Source organism: Hyperolius riggenbachi, chromosome 4, assembly GCF_040937935.1.
Source record: "Hyperolius riggenbachi isolate aHypRig1 chromosome 4, aHypRig1.pri, whole genome shotgun sequence".
Lineage (NCBI taxonomy): Eukaryota > Metazoa > Chordata > Amphibia > Anura > Hyperoliidae > Hyperolius > Hyperolius riggenbachi.
Genome location: NC_090649.1, coordinates 246,983,944 through 247,006,186, shown reverse-complemented (window position 1 = coordinate 247,006,186; position 22,243 = coordinate 246,983,944). Strand labels below are relative to the sequence as shown.

General features: G+C 42.2%; 1 protein-coding gene across 1 annotated transcript in view; it reads left to right on the top strand.

Annotated features, from left to right (window-relative positions):
* The window catches only part of UBE3D (ubiquitin protein ligase E3D), a 250,014-nt gene that overhangs the window by 34,568 nt on the left and 193,203 nt on the right, over positions 1-22,243 (top strand). Inside the window, exons 3-4 of the mRNA XM_068281549.1 lie at positions 10,983-11,073; positions 17,101-17,326. Of these exons, the coding sequence (XP_068137650.1) occupies positions 10,983-11,073; positions 17,101-17,326 (317 nt within the window). The remainder of the gene's footprint in view (positions 1-10,982; positions 11,074-17,100; positions 17,327-22,243) is intronic.

The window sequence follows — 22,243 nt, the reverse complement described above, 5'->3', positions numbered from 1 at the left end:
CTGATGCGAAGCAGGAATACTTCACCAAGCTCATCGAAGCACAAGCTTCCAACCACCCGACATCTCTTTGCCACTTTCAACTCCCTGCTTAAACGCACACCCCGCCCTCAGTTTCTTCCCTCTCTGCCACGCATTTAGCCACCCTCTTCACCAGCAAAATTGTCTCCATCCATCAGCAAATATCCAGCCTTCAATCCTCACCACCCACCCCCTCTCATCCAGCTCCTCCTCCACCCTATCCTCCCCTCACCGCCTTCACTCCTGCTACCATTGAGAAAGTCAACCACCTACTGCAGACTTGCCATACTACTACCTCCCCCTTGACCCCATCCCTTCTAACCTATTCCATACTCCCTGGCTTTGGCCCCAGTCCTCACTGCCCTGTTTAACCTCTCCCTATCCACAGGCACCTTCCCCTGAGACTTTAAGCAGGCAACTGTACTACCCCTGCTCTAGAAACCCTCCCTCGACCCCTTCACTAACCTCCATTTACCACCCTATCTCCCTCCTCCCCTTTGCCCCAAAACTCCTTGAGCATCTGGTTCACAAATGCCTGACCCAGTTCCTCAATGCCAACTCCCCACTGAAACCCACTGCAATCTGGATTTCGGCCTGCCGACTCAACCGAAACAGCTCTCACCAAAGTGGTCAATGACCTTGCTTTAGCTATAGCTAAAGGCAAATACTTCATTTGCCTCCTCCTTGACCTTTCAACAGAATTTGATACAGTGGACCATCCTCTACTCCTCCAGTCCATGGGCCTTCATGACCTCGCCCTGGCATGGCTCTCATCCTACCTCTCTCAACCACTCCTTCATGACCCCCTTCAATGAGTCCTCATCCATCCCCAAACACCTCTCGGTGGGAGTACCCCAAGGCTTGGCCCTTGGCCCTCTACTGTTCTCTCTATACACATCCTCCATTGGCAAGGTGATCTCCTCCATGGGTTTTAACTATCATCTGTATGCAGATGACACCCAGATCTACCTCCAAACCCCTGACCTATCCATCACTACCATGGACAAGGTCTCCTCCTGCCTATCAGCCATTTATTCCTGGATGTCTGCTAGGTTCCTGAAACGAAACCTGGACAAAACGGAATTTAGGATCTGGCCATCGCTGACCCTCCCAGATGTGCATGTCACTGTTAACCACACTACCATCCACCCTACCTCTCAAACCCGCTGTCTGGGTGTCACCCTGGGCTCTGCACTCTCCTTCACCCCCCACATCCAAAACCTCAATGTCCTGCAACTTCCATCTCCGTAACATCTGCAAGATCCACCCTTCCCTGATCACTGTCACCACCAAACGCCTCATCCATGCCCTCATAATTTCCCGCCTTGACTACTGCAATGCCCTTCAGTCTGGTCTCCTTAAAGGTGGCCACACACGATACAATAAAATGATCCGATTTTGCAGTAATTCGATAAAAACGATCTTCCGGAAAAATCAAAAGCTTTTTTTCATTCGACTGAAAAATCCGATCAGATTTCCCGTTTTCTTCGATTTTACTCGATCCGGAATGCCAGATATTTTTCTTCAATCTTACTAAAGATTGTATGGTGTGTGTTGGATTGTCAATTTATTAATATACACACCCTAGCAATTTTGTCAGAGTTTCCAATCGTTTTTATCATAATTGGGGGGAAAAATGTAACACATGTGTGTGGTACATTGGTCATATTTTTGAAATGTTACAATCAGTCAGAAAAATTGATTGCAATTCTTAAATTGAACAGATATTTAAAAAATTGTATGGTGTGTGGCCACCTTTAGACCTGAATTGCCCTACTGCAGTATGTCATGAATGCGGTAGCCAGAATTCTCTACTCCTCCCATCGATCCACCACGGCGGCTCCCCTCTGTGAATCTCTCCACTGGCTTCCAATCCAATACAAAATCCGATTCAATATACTGTGTCTGGCCTACAAATCTGTCAACAAAACCGGCCCAACCTACATTTCCGCTCTTACTCAGAGGTACACATCAAGCCGCTCACTCCCATCCTCCAATCAACTTCCCCTGACCGCCACCCCGCATCACCCAGTCCCATGCACGCCTCCAGGACTTCTCAAGAGCTGCTCCAACACTATGGAACTCCCTACCTCCCTCCATTAGGGTTGCCCCTCCTTCAAACCCCCCCACTGGTGCTCTAAACCCCGCAGCTGAACTCTGGTCCCCTAACTTTAATGTCCCTACCTCTCCCTCTAGACTAAGCCTGCGGCAAGGTCCTCCTCCTTGTGTCTCCTTCCTGTTCACGCACCTTCATTACCTTCAGGGATGGTCTCACGAGTAATCACGAGTGCTAACTCCTGATTCAAATGAGGCTTAATTGCTGCAGGTGTGTGGCTGGATGATAAAGGGTTATTAACCCATAATTCCACCTTCCTGCCTGCGCTTCAAACTGCTTGCATGTGTCCTATTGAATGCGTTGCAAGCCTCACCACCGCGCACTTCCTCCTTCCATCTTGGAGGAAGTGCACGTAGTGAGGCTTGCAACGCGACCAATAGGATGCCGCACACCTGCGGCAATTAAGCCTCATTTGAATCACGAGTCAGCACTCGTGATTACTCGTGAGACCATCCCTGATTACTGTACATCCATCCTATGGATCGCTGTACACCCATCCTATGGATCTGAGTGGAATCTTGAGTGGTCTCGACTTGCCTAATCTCCATGCTCCCATCCAGTGACTGACTAAGCATTAGCTTGTACTCATACTGTGCTGTGTGATCTGGTTTTGCATGTATTTCTGTATTGTCGAATTGCTGTATGTCACCCCTAAATATTGTCTGTGACTTTAATTAATGTCCAGCGCGGTGTAATATGTTGGCGCTTTATAAATGCCATAAATAAATATTGTAAATATAAGCAATTTTATTCAACAAAGTTATATTGACTAAAGTTCCTCTTTAAAGGGAGTGTGTGAAGAGGGAGGATGTCTGTCTGCCACAGAATGTTAGTGTTGGAGCCATAAGCTGCGCTATGCTCTCTGGGCTGTGGCCACTGTTCTGCTCTGGAACTATCATACAGCTTGTCAGCCAGGTAATGGCAGCTTCTATGAAACCGTTCTTTTTCTGGTAGATTTTCTGTAACATGAACCAGAAGAAGTGGGCATAAAATATTTTACTTGAAGTGTGCTTTGATTCTGGTCCAGAGTCTTCAGATTGCTGAGTCAGCTATTCAAGGTCACCATCTCAAGGGACCCCTGGATAGCCCTATTACACTTTGAAATAGCCTCCCTGAATAGACTCAAGCACTGGCCCATTTTGTACTAATTGCTGCTAAACAAAGTATAGCCAGGGCCTGAAGAACCCAATTTGTCTCATTTGAAGAAGTCTAAAGTAGGGTGACTTCTTTCATGACCCAGGAAAACATGGCTGCAACTCTTGACGACAAAGTTGACAATTTTAACAAAATCTGGGAACCTTGGCACGCTCAGGTTCTTACCTCCTGAGCTAGGTGCCATCTTTATTCTACAGGACAGAACTTGAGGTCCTCCAACACCATATCCCTTCCCCCCCCCCCTCCTCTGCTCCCCCACCTACTCCTAGCCCCCCAGCTTCCCCCCCTCCTCCCCTTGCCTTCCTTTTTCCTATCTTTAACCTTTTCTTTCTTTTACCTCTATCTCCTAATTTCTAGGGCAATTGCCCTCCGAACAGTACAAAAAGACAAAGCACGCTAGTTATGACGTGCCTTGCAGTACTATATTATGTTATTGTGAGATGAGCAGCCTAGAGCTAAACTAACGAGGCCGCTACTTTTACTAAGTAGATTCTACTATGCTTATGTTTTGTCTTCATGATAAAGTGGTCTATGACCATTGCATGTAATATTCTTAAAAAACTTTAATAAAAAATATTGAAACAGAAGTGCGCTTTGTAAGTCTTAACATCTGGTTTTGTTAGGTAGTACATATATTCATATAATACATTATGCTGCATTGAAACTTTTATAATGGTGGTGGGATCTTTGTTTTCACCATATCATTAGCATTTAATGGATGTAGCATCTATATGAATACTGTATTAGTTTTACGTATCACAGAGTTGTTTGGTTGTGAGATTTTCTGCTTCATGTACTGGAGTTTGACTGCCTGATTATGGATTTTGGTTGGTTTCATATTCCATTTTTGATGTATTATTCATTTTATGAGCTAAAATGTGATGTTTTACCTTTTATATTTATTGATCTTTTATCTGCAGACATCTGTCAAATTGCATACTTATTTTATTCCCTTGAAAGCATGTTTGCCTTTTCCTTTAATAAAGAACATTTACATTTTTTAAGAATAACCCTTTTGTTAATGTAACATATATTCTTTTTTTGGTTTATTGGGCCATCCAGTATGAAAATACTTCTCTCCTTGTGCTGTAGTGTTTGACCAGCAGAGGGCACTGTTTCCTTATGTATCTTCGTGTTGGCCTCACTCTTCTTTCCCTCTATTTCTGTACCCATTCAGCAGCAAGGAAAATCAATCATTTTACAGCGTACAGGTCTTCTAATGAGCATCACCAAGAGAAAGGTGCTATTGAACAACTTCTTCAGACAGCATCTTCGCCGAAAATAATATGAATCCCTTTGGCCCTTTTTATACTTGCAAAAGAATTCTTTAGTTCTTAAAACTTATTGGCCTCAGCTCCACTGTGCCTGTGCTGCCACAGCAGGTGATGCAGCTCACGCTCCCCTGTTACTGAATCCTGTGATATTAGCTCACTTGCGTATCTTTAACTGCAAACATAGGTTCTGCTTCTTTATGGCTGCTGTATGCTCTTCACATGTATCCTGTCTTGTTTGGCTAATTGGAATGGGAAAAATGTCTTCCCTTTCTGGTCATTGTACAAATCCCTTTTCAACCATACCCCGTGATTTACTGTATGGTAATCAGGGCTGTGGAGTCAATGTATGACTCCAGATACCCAACATTACCTCAACCTTTAATACTTACCAGGGCTGTGGAATTGGTACAGAAATCATCCGACTCAGATTCCTCAGTTTATGAAACCCTCCAATTCCAGGTGCGCAAAACTGCCCCGACTCCGACTTCACAGCCCTGACAGTAATACAAAAGAATAAGACAGCCAAGAAGTAGTGATGGCTATAAGAGATGAAGAAATATGAAGATAGTTGGGCAAATGGTAAGGGTGCATTCACACTATGCGGATTGCAGTGTGTTATAGCCTACGTTAAAATTTCACAGCAATGTGGTGCAATGGTCCCACAATGGGCGGATTTACATCTGTCCAGTGCCAATATCAGTAACCGATAATCTTGTTAAAAGTTCCATAGGTGTTTATGCACTGAACTGCATTAAAAGACAATGGACCTGAGAGGAATATGGAGACTGCCATATTTATTTCCTTTTAAACAATACTAGTTGCCCGGCAGTCCTGCTGATCTTTCATGTATCAATAGTGTCTGAATCACTCACCTGAAACAAGCATGCGGCAAATGCAGTCAAACACCTAGTCTGCATGCTTGTTTAGGGTCTACAACTAAAAGTCTTATAGGCAGCAGAGGATCAACGGGACAGCCAGGCACTCTGATTTGTTTAAAAGGAAAATAAATATGGCAGCCTCCATATCCCTCTCAAGTCAGTTGTCCTTTAGGCAGAATTATGTGCCCAAAGTCATACGCACGAGGAGTAGAGTATAATGTATTTCATTCTGCACTGTTCATCGTGCAGTAAAACTTTATGTATGTTATTCTACTTAATGCTGCTTAGTGCATACACCCAAATGTTAGTTTGATTGGGGGAAAAAAACATTCCCACCGGGAGGGCTTCCAAAAAGCCTCTGCCCTGTTCCCTAAAACCTGGGACCCTTGAATAGACCTCCGTCCTCACCAGGAAATCCAAGTTTGGGGCTCTCTTTGGGGTCATAGATGGATAGGGGCCCAATATTTGTGTCAGTATGGGGTCACGCCCCAAGACATACCAATATTTTTTTCCAAGATCCCTTTTTACTGTAGCCAGTGGGAGCCATATCGTGTGATGAGCCTTACCTTTCCATCAGAATCGTTCTTGTGCTTTTTCTTTAAAGAGGTCTCCTAGTCTTTCTCTAGGGCTCTACTTTTTGCCTTCTCAAACATCCTCAGCGTACCCCTTTCTTCTAAAGCGTTTACACATTTTTTTCAACCTCAAATTTAAATACCTCATCCTCTGAACAGTTACGCCTCACCCATCCTAGTTGGTGTATCTCCTTTCACAATGTCCTTCTAATCATGTGGTGCCCAGAGCTGTATCCTATAGACTTATGATTATTTCCCATTTTATGCTTCCCAGAATTGTATTTGCCTTAGCTGCTTGGCATTTAAGACGGTTGCTTAACTTATCTACTAGTATTCCCAAATCCTTCTCCAAGTCTGATGTTCCCAGCTGTATGCCATTTATCTTATATGGTGCTCTACAATTGGTACATTCAAAGTGCATGAACTTACATTTATCTACATTAAATTGCCATCTACCACCTAAAATTTAATGTAGATAGATTTAAGGTCATGCACCTTGGACATTCGGTTAGCGTCCTTTTTTTTCCCAATGGTGTCCTTTTAACCTCACCTTACCATATCCTCTAACACTAATCTTACTACTGCTATGCCTATCTCTAACCGACCTAATACTAATGGACATGCCTAACACTAGCCCCCTTACAGATATGCCTCAGGGCCCTTTCACAATGGGGCGGTGTGTCAAATTGACGCACTGCTACTGCACTCCAGTGTAAACCTATGGGGTAAATCACATTATCTGCGACGTGTTGCGGTCTGCCGGAAGTACTCGATCTGAGCCAGAACTACATTACCACGCAGCGTCTGTGGCAACTTGCTGCGATCTGCATTGGCCCAGACGTTGTTAGTCGTTGCGACGTGGGGATCTTTAAACCCTTTCCGACGTCGCGGTACACATGCGTGGTAGCTTATTTTTACAATATGCTTCTGTGCACTTCTGCATACCCCAAAGCAGGAAGGGACCGCAAGCGTGCATAAACTGCTGCTTGATCACATAGGGAATAACATGTAGTAACGTGAAATTCCCCCGAAAACCTGTTTTTTAAACTGTGAAACCGGCCTAAAGGTGGCCACTCACCATATAATTAAAAGATCCAATTTTACACCAATTAGATAATTACAATCTGTTGTCCCGAAAAATCGAAAGCTTTTTTTCATTTGTTTCCCGTTTTTTATTCAATAAAAGATCGGAGGTGTAGGATTTTTCTGAAACTTACATGGTGTGTGGTAGGTTGTCAGTTGCTTGATGTACAGACCTAAACAATTTTTCCTAAATTTTCAAAAAAAAATTTATTGGGGAAAAATTGAACATATGTTGGTCAGATTTTTGAAATTTCACAATCGGTCAGAAAAATTGATTGCCATTCTTGAATTGAAAAGATATTTTAAAAAATGTGTAGTGTGTGTGGCCACCTTTACACTGACCTAACACTACCAAAGTCTTCTGCCACAAGCTGAATGTCCTAATACACCTAACACTATCCTAACACTTGAGCTGACATAGGATAGCAGCAGAAGAGAGTAGAGTTAACCTGTAGTGGAAGTAGTGAAGGAAGCCATTTCACTGCCTTTTCAGTATTAGCTGTATGGTACCATGCATTGGGGGATCAGTGGTGGGAATGGCAGGGGAGTTCACTGTGCAACCCACACAAAGTACATCAAAAGGCTAGCAGTTGCAGGAACAGCAGAAGGGAACGAAAATCCACTGTGCGTTCAGCACTGTACCCACCGAAATAATGATATTTGATACTTGCCATGTTTTTGACAAGAATAAACCCTGATTATTTGAGTTTATACAGTACAACAATTATCAGTTTTAATGTTTTTGCTATCTGCATATCAGAAAATACCTTATTTCCTTTAATGTGCTGTTGAATCCCTCCAGTGGTATCACATACAGAAATGAAAACCTGTCAGTAGTGTGACAGGAGCTGCTACTGTAACTGATTTTCATTCTAAGCAAAAAAGAAAAGGGAAAAAAGTTTTGGCTATCTAACTAGTGTTTTTTTCCTGGTTGAGTAGACATTATTAGTACATCTGTCTGGCATTTATAGCTGTCTATCACTACACGAGAGATTTCCACTCCGTTTCCATAATAGCAGCAACACCAGCCAATAATAAATGCATTTCTTTCCTAATAGTGCGGAGAAGACTTGTCACCATCAACACAAGAATCTGTGGTCCATATGCAATAATTTTTTTTTCTCCTTAGTTTTCTCCTAGGTGATATTTTCCAACTTGTCAATAAAATGCCTTTTAACCACTTCACCACTGAGGGGTTTTACCCCTTGACCACCAGAGCAATTTTCACCTTTCAGAGCTCCTTCCATTCATTCGTCTATAACTTTATCATTCCTTATCACAATGAAATGAACTATATCTTGTTTTTTTTCGCCACCAATTAGGCTTTCTTTGAGGTGGGACATTATGCCAAGAATTATTTTATTCTAAATGTGTTTTAATGGGAAAATAGGAAAAAATGTATTATTTTTCAGTTTTCGGCCTTTATAGTTTTTAAATAATGCATGCTACTGTAATTAAAACCCATGAAATGTATTTGCCCATTTGTCCCGGTTATAAAACCGTTTAAATTATGTCCCTATCACAATGTTTGGCGCCAATATTTTAATTGGAAATAAAGGTGCATTTTTTTTTCTGTTTTGCGTCCATCCCTAATTACAAGCCCATAGTTTGTAAATTAACAGTGTTATACCCTCTTGACATAAATATTTAAAAAGTTCAGTCCTTAAGGTAACTATGTAGTTTTTTTAATTGTAATTTTTTTTTTTTAATTACAAAAAAAAAAGAAAATAATAATAATTGGGGAGTGTGGGAGGTAAGGAGTTAATTTTTTGTGTAAAACTAATTTATTTGTATGTAAAAAATGCTTTAGGGTGTAGTTTTACTATTTGGCCACAAGATGGCAACAGTAACTTTTTGTTTAATGTGACCTGCAAGCGTCCTTCCGGACGCTTGCAGGGAGTATTAGGAGGCTGAGAGAGGTTTTTTTTTTTTTTTCCACAATGATCGCACTTCTTATGGGAGAAGCAGCGGATCATTGCAGGGCTTAGATCAACGAACGGGAATGGATTTTCCCGTTCATTGATCTCCGGGCGAGCGGCCGGCTGCGTGTTTACCAGCGGGAGTGCGCGCTAGAGGGAGCGCGGGCAGCGGCGGGAGCGCGGAAAGTACGGATTTCTCCGTCCCTGGGGGTGAAAGGATGGAAAAAGGGACGGAGAAATTCGTACGCGTGGGGGTGTCACAGGAGCCCTAGTGGTCAGACTGCAAAGTGCCTTCCAATCGGTTTCAGCACACAGACCATGCAAGCTTTGGTCGCTATCTTTGCGCAGAAACCGACAGAAATTTGGGCAGCAGCCCGACCAGAAGGGAGCCTGTGAGGTACTGTAATTACAACTTTACACACTAGTTCAGGGTATAACTGGCACCACCTCTGTTACCATGGGACAGAGGAGCCCGCTGACTGTCTGAGCCAAGATCTACAAATAAAAACGGTTAAAACACGCTGTATTCTGTCTAGCCAACAACAAACAATAGTAGCGTCTCTTCAGAGACCTGGTATCAGTTTTTGTGTTGTGCTGAATAATAGGGTAGCTAGAACAACAACTGACGATAGCGTCGGTTTATTGAAAGCAATATAAATAATTTAATATATACAGACAATTATTAAAATCAACAATTATTGAGACATTAATAGCCAGTATGAAATAGAAAAAGAAGAAAATACTTAGGGTTTGTGGAAATATGTCCGTTCTGGGAAAACTTGTAGAGTTCCTTTTGTTCAGTTTCAGCAAAGTTTAAAATCCAAGCAAACTGGAAAATGTCCTTTGTTCAGTTTCAGCAAAGATGGCTGATCAAGATGGCCGCTAGCCATGTGTCCTCTGGCTAGCACCAGACAGCTCTGTACAGATGGAATGTGGAGGACTGAGGGAGTGGTCCCTTGCAACCACTTTTGAACAATGCCCACCTTTGGGTGGAGCCTCATGTCCAGCCCAGGGGTTGGACAGGGGCGGTGAGCTCCCTGGAGGGGTGCTCTATGCCCACCAAATATGACATTTTCCATATCTCGGCTTACGCTTTCCGCACACACATGACCATCACATATTCATATTTCTCAGACTAGGCCAGTTCATATGATACCAAACTTGGGCATGTTTGCATGCCCGGTTAAACAACGGGGGAATCCCCCGAGTTCTGGTTATGCCAGTGGCCCCAATTTAATATCAAAATACTCACAAGATCCGGACCAGCAGAATGATATAACTTTCACATTTCTCACCTGAACGGTATTCCTTAAATATGCAAAAAACCATATACAACATTCATTTCTTCCTGCTTTTTGCTGCAGCCAGGATGTCTAGTTTCAAGCTGTGACTAGCTTCCTGGGATAGCCCTGTATGAAAGGGACCTTTTGGTTCCTTTAATTAGCATCTGAATGTGAAATCAGCTGGGACAAGCTTTGAGTTTACACCTCTGGCTAACAGGTCACAGGCACCAGGTTTCATGAAAAGAACTCTGCTGCTCTTATGAAGACAGCAGAGACCCTCCAGGCTGGACTGAATGGTATCCACAGACATGAGAGTCTGATTTGGCAGCGCAAGGCAATCGAGGCAGGAAACCGGTTGCGTTTTCGTTTCTCACGACTGTTCCGTGACAGGGGGTAAAGTGGTTAAACCACCAGCAAGCAAAACAAAAAAAAATACTCAAAATAATTTTGGTTGTATTTCTCACTGACTTTTGGTACTTTTTCTATTGCTAAGTGCTGAAAAGTTATTTTATATCAAAGAAAAAAGTTACCTCTTAGGTGAAAACGCAGGAGAAAAAGTTTTTTTTTTTTGCATATGACCCTGTATGTCATACATGATTCTGCACAGTTTTTTTTTCCACAGAAATATATGTTGCAAATATATTTAGCTTACTTCTAACCGCACTCATTTTACATGTTTTGCAGATACCACTCCAACTGTAAAGCAAATACTAAAACGTGAAGAGAAATACACATTTTACTGCCAATCATGTGGAGCTGTTCTTATTCAGCAACAGTAAGTTCTTTCAAATGTCATCTGTGTGTATTCAGTAGAATCTCATTATAGTACCTCTGATATAGTAAACAACCTCCTCTCCCATGCAAACTTGCAAGAAAACATGTTCAGAAGTGAACTGTAAAATCATACAAAGGCGCAACTCTCTATATATAGAGGCACAAGCCTCTATATATTTGCTGCATACTACCCTCCCCCCCCCCCCCCCATTCCCTTTAGATTGTAAGCTTGCAAGGGCAGGGCTCTCTCCCCCTTTTGTGTCTTGGTAACCATTATACATTTTATTCATCATGTTACTTTTATCACGGTCATTACCAATTCTCTCATTTGTATTTTGTATCATTCTTTGTATTTTGTCACTAATTATGTATCTTGTATTTTGGTGTACACCATTGTCTGTATTATTATGTACCCCATGTTTGTTTCTTACTTTGTACAGCGCCACGGAGTATGTTGGCGCTTTATAAATCAATAATAATAATAACTTTCAACCCCAACAGCTTGGATCCTCATGAATCTCTTCTCACTTCTATCAACAGAACTAAATATACCTTCTGACTAGCTTACTAAGCATAGTGACCATATGTTACCTTGTTGTATCAATGAAGACTTCTTCAGATAAAAATTGTTATAGCATAGTTTCTAGTTATCCTTTTTTTTGGAAGGACAGTCTCTGTTCGGGAAGCAAATCCCCCTATCCCTATTTTATCTTCATTTGTCACTCTTTCATCTTCATTTGTCACTCTTTCATCTTCATTTGTCACTCTTTCATCTTCATTTGTCACTCTTTCATCTTCATTTGTCACTCTTTCAGGACTTATGTAAAGATCTAGTTAAATGCATGTATATAATTTTTTTTTACTAAGAAACATTTAACTGACCCTAAATATTATTCCTGTCCTTAAAAATTATATTTTTCTTACTTTCAAATGTTAATATGAAGGTCTTTTTGTTTCTGAAGTTTTAGTGGCATTTTTAACGAGGGGTGTGGCATGGCGTGGTTAGAGATGTAGCAGGGGCGTGTCTTAAAGGTGTCCCTCTTTCTTATTTAAAAAACTTGGCAGATATGGCTATAGGCAAGTGATCTGAAGAAACAATTCTTAATACGTTTAACTTGAGATTCTACATGACTCAGCAGTAGTAGAAAGTATGAGGCGGCTTGCTCGTAAAGTGGTTCCAAGATATACTTTTACTCCTTGCACAATTTTGTTCCTTTCATATAGTTTATAGGGCATTCCTCAAGCCAAATACTTTTTTTGTTTTGGTTTAATACTCTAATTCCGTATAAACTAAACAATCCTCGCCCACAGCTTCTCCAGAGTGCCAAGGCATTTTCAGACAGTAGCAAGGGCTTATGGGAGCTCAGTCTGGGCAGGAGGAAAAGGAGGTTATTAGCCAGAGATTTAAGAGGCAGAGGGGAGGAGGAGAGGGGAGTGAAGTTTTCACAGGCTGAGGGGAGGAGATGCACAGCAGCTTGCCTGTGTAATGTGACAAGCAGAAAATGGCCGCTCTCATTGTATCACAGGAATAAATAATCATAAAATGTTGAAGCTGTTTGCAGCTAAATTTGCTGTGTAAACTAACTAAACTTTAGATAAGATATATCAACAAGTTACTTATTATAGTTAGTTTTTCATCTCAGATGCGCTTTAATATGAGTTGTAGGCAGTGTATAGCAGCAGTTCAGCAACCCAGTATGAGTCATAACTTGAACAATATCACCAACGCCTAGCCGATGCTTAGGCTTGTTCCTGGGTGCTTTCACCTAGGCTTGCTATCTGAGCTGCAGCACTGTGCTGACGTGCTATTGCCACATCACACCTGCTTGGCTGGCATTCTGTCGCCGCTGTATAGCCCTCTATCTAGCCTCTCCATTCCGTGCACCCAGTGGGGATCAGCAAGGATGTCTGTGGCTGTAACACCACGCCATGCCATTTTAGCTCCACTCACAGGAAGAGGACCCTCCAGATGCTTCCCCGTTTCCCTCCACCTCGCTATTCCAGCACTGGGGCCGCTGAAGCTCAAGGCTACACTCCCGCAGTAACAAGGAGCCAATTTTGGCTCGGCAGAAAAAGCCAAGCCCATTCGGCTCCAAGCTAGTGCGCAGGTGCAAGCCATCTGGGCAGTGTGGCCAAGTTCTGTCCACAAGCCCTGCCAGTGGGCTTTGGAGGATCTCCGTGCTGGATAAGCGAGGGGGACAGGTTTTTTTTTTTTTTTTGCTACAGGTATACTGGCAAGTATACTGGAGGTGAACCTTGGGACAAAAAACACATACCAAAGAAGAGGGAAGACTCTGGATCTTGTAGAGGCTTCTCAACCCGCTACACCCCCCCCCCCCGGACCTCCATTACATTGACACTCGTGAACCCTCCCCCCTCCAAATATATCCATCAATATTTTGTCAGATTGTAGAACTGGGCCGAGCCCCTCTTCATGCACGAGCACTTCCATAAGGCACTTGCCTAAGTATGACCACAGCTGTACAATAAGCCGGAGCCACTCCTTGAGGATCTGCCATAGTGCCCCAGCAAGTGGTGGCAGGGGCGAGCAGGACATGAGAAGCTTCTACAGGATCCAGAGGCCTCCCTCTTCTAAGTTAAGTATGTGTTTTTTGACCCAAGACTCATTTTGGGCTCACTTTAACTACCTGTAGTTAATGATTTAATTAAAAAAATGTTCTATGTCAGATCTTGTTTTGGAAGCATTTTGGGGCATTTATATGTGAAATGTAAGGTTTTACATTTTGCTAGAGGTCTAGTATAACATTTAGCAACATGGGCAGCATGGTGGCGTAGTGGTTAGCGCTCTCACCTAGCAGCGCTGGGTTCCTGGTTCAAATCCTGGTTGGGTCACTGCAAGAAGTTTGTATGTTCTACCTGTGTCTGTGTGGGTTTCCTCTGGGCACTCCAGTTTCCTCCCTCATCCCAAAAACATAGAGATAAGTTAATTGGCTTCCCCTCAAATTGTCCCTAGACAATGATACATACGCTACACGATACATACCTGTACCAAGGACTACGGTAGGGATTAGATTGTGAGTTCCTCTGAGGGACAGTTAGTGACATAACTCTATATACTCTGTACAGTGCTGCAAAAGATGCCAGGGCTATATACATACTAAATAAGAATAGTTAGGAGTCAGGGACTGGCTGCTTTGCAATCCGTTTTTCCGATCGCATGCATTTGTCGGTGGAAAAGGGCCCTAAAGGTTGCCATACGTCAGGCGACTTGGTAGCAGACCGGCCATCCAATTCGATTAGTATAATCAAATTGGATGAAAAATCGGTGCCGTCTGACCGACGGTGCCGCCCAACCGACAATGCGACCAATTTCAGCCCCGAAATCCGCTGTGCTGTTTCCCAATGATAAACGCCCCCCCCCAGTGCCCAGGTGCAATGTATACATTACATATCCGCCACCTCCGCTTGTTCCGCAGGCACCGGGCGCATTTCGCGGTGCATACACACGCGCCCCACGGGATTTCTTAGTTAGGGGCGCGCTAATGATGTCAGACAGCATACACGCGGCCACGTTACTAGGCAACCACGTGGCCCACGTGTAAGATGAGCAGAGTGCACCCGGAGCCTGCAGATACTAGTGGAGGCGGCGGAAAGGTAATGTATACATTGACACTCATACACCTGGGGACAGCGGTGATGCGGATGTATGCAGAGCACAAGGCCGATTCCCAAGAGATTTCAGCATGAAATTGATTGGGAATCGGCCTGTGGTGTATGGGCAGCTGACAGATCTCTCTCATCAAATTCGATAAGAGAGAGATTTGTCTCTTGGTCGAACATGCCCATACATTGCTAGATGTATGGCTACCTGTAAGAAGCATGTTTTATGCAGTGAAGTGTGCTGCATGGCTTTTGTTGTATAGATTCACCAGTGCAGTTCTATGCACTGCTAACAGATGGGGCAATATGATGTCAGTGCTGAGTGAAAGTCTTTTCCAGGAGACTGTGCAGCATCTGTTATGATCCAGAGGAGAGAACATCCTGCACTTGTCTCCATCATTGTCAGTTCTGCTGCTTGGACAGATAATTTAAATGTAATCCACTTTGTAAAACTTCTTCAGATGTGTTGATTTATGACCGTAGTGGGAGTAATTGAATCATCACTTCATTGCCATTACAGGGGGAGCTTTCCTTGCTTTGCAGCACTCAGGTTGGTTTTGATGAAAGAGGCTTCAGCCAGGGACTGTAGAGTACTGACAGATGTTGTGCTAGGGAAATGTATGGATGGAAATGAATAAGAAGGCTGTGTTGTTAATTTGAAATAACTGTCAGACAGAGACTCGTAAAGACAGCAAAACAAAAGCAGACAGTACATACAGTACATGTGCATAATGACTTTACTTCATTCTGACCTACACTGTTTTGTTTTAATATCTATGATCACACACAAATGTATTTAAAATATATAATTAAGTTGCAGTAGACATAACCTCTTTGTAATCACGTATTTCGAGAGTCCTGAAAGGTTACATTTATTTAGAATATTAATATGCATTTGTATAACATTGACATTTTCCACAGCACTCTGTGTATTACATCCAACAATTCATTTTACTAACTGTACCTTCAAGTGAACACGAGGTGAGAGGGATATGAAGGCTGCCATATTTATTTTGCAGTCACAGCTGGCAACTTCCTGTTAACTATCTGGGTATGTGCATGAGCAATGCTTCTGAAGTGCGCATGTCCAAATAGTTAACAGGATGTTATGCACTACTGTGAGGGAGCGCACAGAAATGCAGTGTAGAGGACAAAAGAGCTTGTGCTGATGGATGAGAAGTAAGAAGCAAGAGTGAAGTCTCACTCTATGGCCCATATGCAATTATGTTTTTCACCTGAGTTATCTCCTAGGAGATAATTTCCATCTTCTCTGTAAACTAAATTTTCAGCAATTTACAATTTAAAAAGTACCCAAAAGTTGGTGAAAAAGTACTATCAAATTTATTTTTAGTATTTTCTTGCTTGCTGGTGACTTAAAAGGCATTTTATGACAAGTTGTAAAAATATCACCCAGGAGAAAACTCAGGAGAAAAAGTGAATTGCATATGGGCCTATATGTCAATATGACTTCAAACGCATGCTCCCTCATGGGTGTCCACTTGAGAGCTGATATTGGCCTATAGAGCAAGGATTCACTCTTGCCTTATTTACATCTTTCTGTACCTCATCACTCAATGTTCCCCCCCAAAAATGTAATCTGGCAGCATGAGTTTTCCAGCACCTAAAGGTGTGAAGGGGTGGGCGCAGGCATCGGGAGCAAATAAGCAAATAGTGCACCCGAAGGGCAAGAAGGTTTTGGGCTTCTGTTCACCAATTCATGTGTTTGTTTCACTAATTCTGAGTCACCTCAGCTGCTCTTTAAAGGACAACTGAAGTGAGAAGAACATGGAGGCTGCCATATGTATTTCCTTTGAAATAATGCCAGTTGCCTGGCAGCCCTGCTGATCTATTTGGCTGCAGTAGTGTTTCAATAACACCAGAAACAAGCATGTGGCTAATCTTGTCATATCTGACAATAATTTCAGAAACTCCTAATCTGCTGCATGCTTCTTCAGGGTTTATGGCTAAAAATATTAGAGGCAGAGGATCAGCAGGACAGCCAGGCAACTGGTATTGCTTATAAGGAAATTAATCTGGCAGCCTCCCATATCCCTCTCGTTACAGTTGTCCTTTAAAGTCTTATATTCTCTGTTAGTACACTGTACATACGAGAAGCAAAATGTTTCAAAAAAACATTTTGCAAAAATGCAAAAACTCTGTTTAGATAAACCTAGGACCTTCACCTGCAAAGTGTATTACAAATTATAAAGAGAAACCGAGAAGCCTTTGATCAAATGAATTCTTCTTGTGACAGGAGACATGCCGTGGGTGCAATGTACATAACATGTACTGAGTGAAAACACACGGTTAAATACTGTACTATGTGTACAAGAACTACTGTACTACATGCCTTAGAACTAATGTCATGGTCTTTTATGTTAACTGCATTTCTCTGTTCATGTTTTAGGCAGTTTGCTCGGGTTCTTCCCTTGCCCAGTGAAAACTGGAGCTCTTTGGTTGAAGAATGGTGCTGCCACCCTGATCCCTTTGCCAATCGACGTTGCTTTCCCAAGGTTAACGACTGCTTTCTGGGAGACACATTCTTTTTGGTGAATAAGGCAAATCTCTCAGACCCCCCAGGAGAGACTAATGAGATGTCAGCTGTTCCTCATCCAGTTGATGCTAATGTCTCAGTAAGTTATTAGTGTTAATGACATCAACTAATTGCTACATTTATATTGCCCAGTAAAACTTTATTATCTCAAATGAGGTTTATTCCAGACAGAAGGGGGCTCTTAATCTTTCTCAGCGAGTGTTTCCAAGTGCTGTTATCTAATACCATGTGAAATAGGTTTAATGGTGATTTGAAGCAGGTTATTAATTTTTCCTGACAATATTGCATTTTGTAAGATCATATCTCCCTGACTGAGGTAGAAATAGTAGAAGTGCCGTGCTGCTATCATTCTGTTTTTCACTAGCGACGTAAAATAGAACTTGGAAACATCACGTTGCCCTCTAGTGGCCTTCAGTGGAAAACTATTCTTTGACAAAATGTAAAAATCATTTAAAAATAATGTACTGTATCCTACCACCATATGTTTAGCACCAATACACAACTATTGACATCTTGGTGACTGTGCATATCTTCTATACCATCAATATCAATCATACCATCAATCACAGGTGAATGAGCACCCAACACCGCCCAATAATCCAACTGTGTGTGCCGTGACCCACACCCCGGCACCAAAGGGGTCACAATCCAAGACGGTAGCAAAGGGTCGGCACCACACTTTACCAAAGATGGCTCTTAAGGTTATTTAAACATCACAGTGTCATTAATCCTTGACCGCATCTTCTATACAGCATAGATGTGTGACTATAGTTGGGATTAGATTGTGAGCTTCTCTAAGAGACCAGGGCCTCAATTCACTAAGCTTATCTTTTGACTTTAATAACGTTTCTAGAGTTATCACCATGGTGATGAGGCATGTAGTATTCAGGAAACATTTTACCTCAGGCAAACCTAAAGTTAACTCTTCTGTCTTTAAGTTAACTCTTCAATCCTTAAAACAACTCCAGAATTCTAAAGTTAGACAGGCTGTTAATTAACTGCGTGTGAAACGAACTACAGAGGAGGTAACTTAACTACAGAGGAGGTAACTTAACTACAGAGGAGGTAACTTAACTACAGAGGAGGTAACTTAACTACAGAGGAGGTAACTTAACTACAGAGGAGGTAACTTAACTACAGAGGAGGTAACTTAACTACAGAGGAGGTAACTTAACTACAGAGGAGGTAACTTAACTACAGAGGAGGTAACTTAACTACAGAGGAGGTAACTTAACTACAGAGGAGGTAACTTAACTACAGAGGAGGTAACTTAACTACAGAGGAGGTAACTTAACTACAGAGGAGGTAACTTAACTACAGAGGAGGTAACTTAACTACAGAGGAGGTAACTTAACTACAGAGGAGGTAACTTAACTACAGAGGAGGTAACTTAAGGAATGAAGAGATAATATAACTCTCTCACTGTGCCGTGGCAAGTTTAGTCTTGCCTTATCTCCAGCATGATCTTAGTGAATTCATGCCAATGGCCTCAATTCGCTAAGCGTATCTCCTGTCTTTAATAACGTTTCTATAGTTATCACCAGGATGATGAGGCATGTAGTATTCAGGAAACATTTTACCTCAGGCAAACCTAAAGTTAACTCTTCTTTCTTTAAGTTAACTCTTCAACCCTTAAAATAACTCTAGAATTCTAAAGTTAAAGGCAGGCTGTTAATTAACTGCATGTGAAAATATCTATAGAGGAGGTAACTTAACTACATAGGAGGTAACTTAACCACTTGCCAAGGAGGAAATAATCCGCTTTGTTTAAATTTTTACAACGCTGCTAGCAGTAGCAGCGTTGTACTAGATCAGCAATCCCTGGCCAATCAGCGGTCGGGGATTGCTGTCACATGACAGGCAGGAGCCTGTTAGAGGCTGCACAGGACAGATCCATTCCTGTGCAGCCTCAGATCTCCGGGGCAGGGAGGGAGAAGAGGGAGAGGGATCGCTGAACAGACATGGAAATCCATGGAAACTTGCAGACGACCAGTTTACGCCAATCGGCGTTAGCTGGTCGTCAAGAGGTTAAGCAATAAAGAGATAAGATGCGTCTCTCACTGTGTGGTGGCAAGTTTTCTCTTGCCTTATTATCTCCAGGATGATCTTAGTGAATTGAGGCCAATGACAATTATGTACTCTGTTTAGCTTTGTGGGACTTGTCAGCACTTATACAAATTCATGATCTTATCAGGTTTTACCAATGATCCAATAAAATCCTTCAATACGCAGTGTATATAAGCAATACATCTGAAACCCATTGCCTTGTAACTGTATCTGTTGTATATTCTCTATTGTACAGCACCAAGATGTTGTTGCTATAAAAATCCAAAATAACAATACGTGTGTTAGTTTGTAATCCTGCAGCAAAAGAGTAACAGGAGTCTGAAGTGAGTGACTCATGCTGCCAGCTCTCATTTCCAGTCAATGTGAGGAACCGTTAAGGGTATGATAATACAGTTAAAGCAAGAGTGAAGCCCCCACATTATACATCAATATGAACTTTAAACGCATGCTTCTTGCTGGGTGTGCACTAGGAACTGATATTAGCCTATAGAGCAAAGATTAATTCTTGCCTTATTTACATTTTTAACACACCTTACCACTCCGTGCCCAAAAATGTGAGCCGGCAGCATGCTCCCCAGTACCTGAGGGTGTGAATGGGTTGGTGGAGGCACTAGAAATAAGGGAATCGTGAATTGGGTAAAGGGAGTGTCATAAGAACACATCCTTTAAAGGGACTCTGAGCACCTCTCATGGGCATGCCTTTAAGCCAGGCGACTTACAACAAAGTCGTGCTATGACTCCTCTGGAGGAGCCTCTTGCAATGGCCATGCGTATCGCTTCCTCTTCCTGCTTCATTCAGTAATGCACTTCTCTAACAGTAGAATGGTGATTCAGGCATCAAATGAAAGAGGAGAGCAACATTTTTTTCTACCATCCTACAAGTTCCTAAACCTATTCTAATGTACTCTGGCTTACTGCAGCACTTTCTACTATCACTGTCTCTGTAATAAATCAATGTATCTTTCCCCTGTCAGACTTGTCGCCCTGTGTCTGGAAGGCTGCCAACTCTTCAGTGTGATCTGCTATGCCTGCCCCCCTCCAGGCCCCTCTATGCACACTCCCGTGTGTGTGTGTGTGTGTGTGTGTGTGTGTGTGTGTGTTATTTACATAAGCCAGCAGCGTCTCTATCTTATCAGTGATAGAAGAGATATGGATAAAAATCCTCCTCTGTTATTGAAAGGAGCTGGCTGACACATACTGAGAAATTACAGACAGGAAGAAACGATCAGCCTCACAGCCTGTCACTAGTATTCAGTGGGTGAGAGCTGCAGGGGACAGAAGGTAAACACACAAGTGATCTCTTGAGATTCAAAAGGAAGGCTGTATACAGCCTGCTTGTGTATGGATGTATTTTCTATGTGTGGACATACTGTACATAGTTATTTTGGTTGAAAAAAGACATACGTCCATCGAGTTCAACCAGTACAAAGTACAACTCCAGCCTGCTCCCTCACATATCCCTGTTGATCCAGAGGAAGGCGAAAAAAACCCCACAAGGCATGGTCCAATTAGCCCCAAAAGGGAAAAATTCCTTCCCGACTCCAGATGGCAATCAGATAAAATCCCTGGATCAACATCATTAGGCATAACCTAGTAATTGTAGCCATGGATGTCTTTCAACGCAAGGAAAGCATCTAAGCCCCCTTTAAATGCAGGTATAGAGTTTGCCATAACGACTTCCTGTGGCAATGCATTCCACATCTTAATCACTCTTACTGTAAAGAACCCTTTCCTAAATAAATGGCTAAAACGTTTTTTCCTCCATGCGCAGATCATGTCCTCTAGTCCTTTGAGAAGGCCTAGGGACAAAAAGCTCAACAGCCAAGCTATTATATTGCAATCTGATGTATTTATACATGTTAATTAGATCCCTTCTAAGGCGTCTTTTCTCTAGACTAAATAAACCCAGTTTATCTAACCTTTCTTGGTAAGCGAGACCTTCCATCCCACGTATCAATTTTGTAGCTCGTCTCTGCACCTGCTCTAAAACTGCAATATCTTTTTTGTAATGTGGTGCCCAGAACTGAATTCCATATTCCAGATGTGGCCTTACTAGAGAGTTAAACAGGGGCAATATTATGCTAGCATCTCGAGTTTTTATTTCCCTTTTAATGCATCCCAAAATTTTGTTAGTTTTAACTGCAAGGGGCTTGGCATTAAGTACGATTATTTAACTTGTTGTCGATTAGTACTCCTAAGTCCTTCTCCAAGTTTGATGTCCCCAACTGTATCCCATTTATTTTGTATGGTGCTAGACCATTGGTACGACCAAAATGCATGACTTTACATTTGTCAACATTGAATTTTATCTGCCATGTATGTGCCCATATAGCCATCCTATCCAGATCCTGTTGCAATATGACACTATCTTCCTGAGAGTTGATGATTCTGCACAATTTTGTATCATCTGCAAAAATAGCAACATTGCTCACTACTGCATCTACTAGGTCATTAATAAATAAATTGAAGAGCACTGGACCCAGTACAGACCCCTGCGGGACCCCACTGCTAACAGTCTCCCATTTTGAGTACGATTCATTGACCACAACTCTTTGTTTTCTGTCCATTAGCCAGTTCCCTATCCATGCACACAAACTCTTCCCCAGTCCTTGCATCCTCAACTTTTGCACTTCTGTGGGGAACAGTGTCGAAGGCCTTTGCAAAGTCCAAGTATATCACATCTACAGCATTCCCAATATCCATGTTAGCATTTACTACCTCATAAAAGCTGAGCATGTTAGTCAAACAGGACCTGTCTTTAGTAAACCCATGTTGATGCTGAGAAATAAGATTATTTTCTACTATGAAGTCATGTATAGTATCTCTTAGTAACCCCTCAAATAGTTTGCATACAACTGATGTTAAGCTTACAGGTCTATAATTTCCTGGATCTGATTTTTTGCCCTTCTTAAATAATGGGAAAACGTGG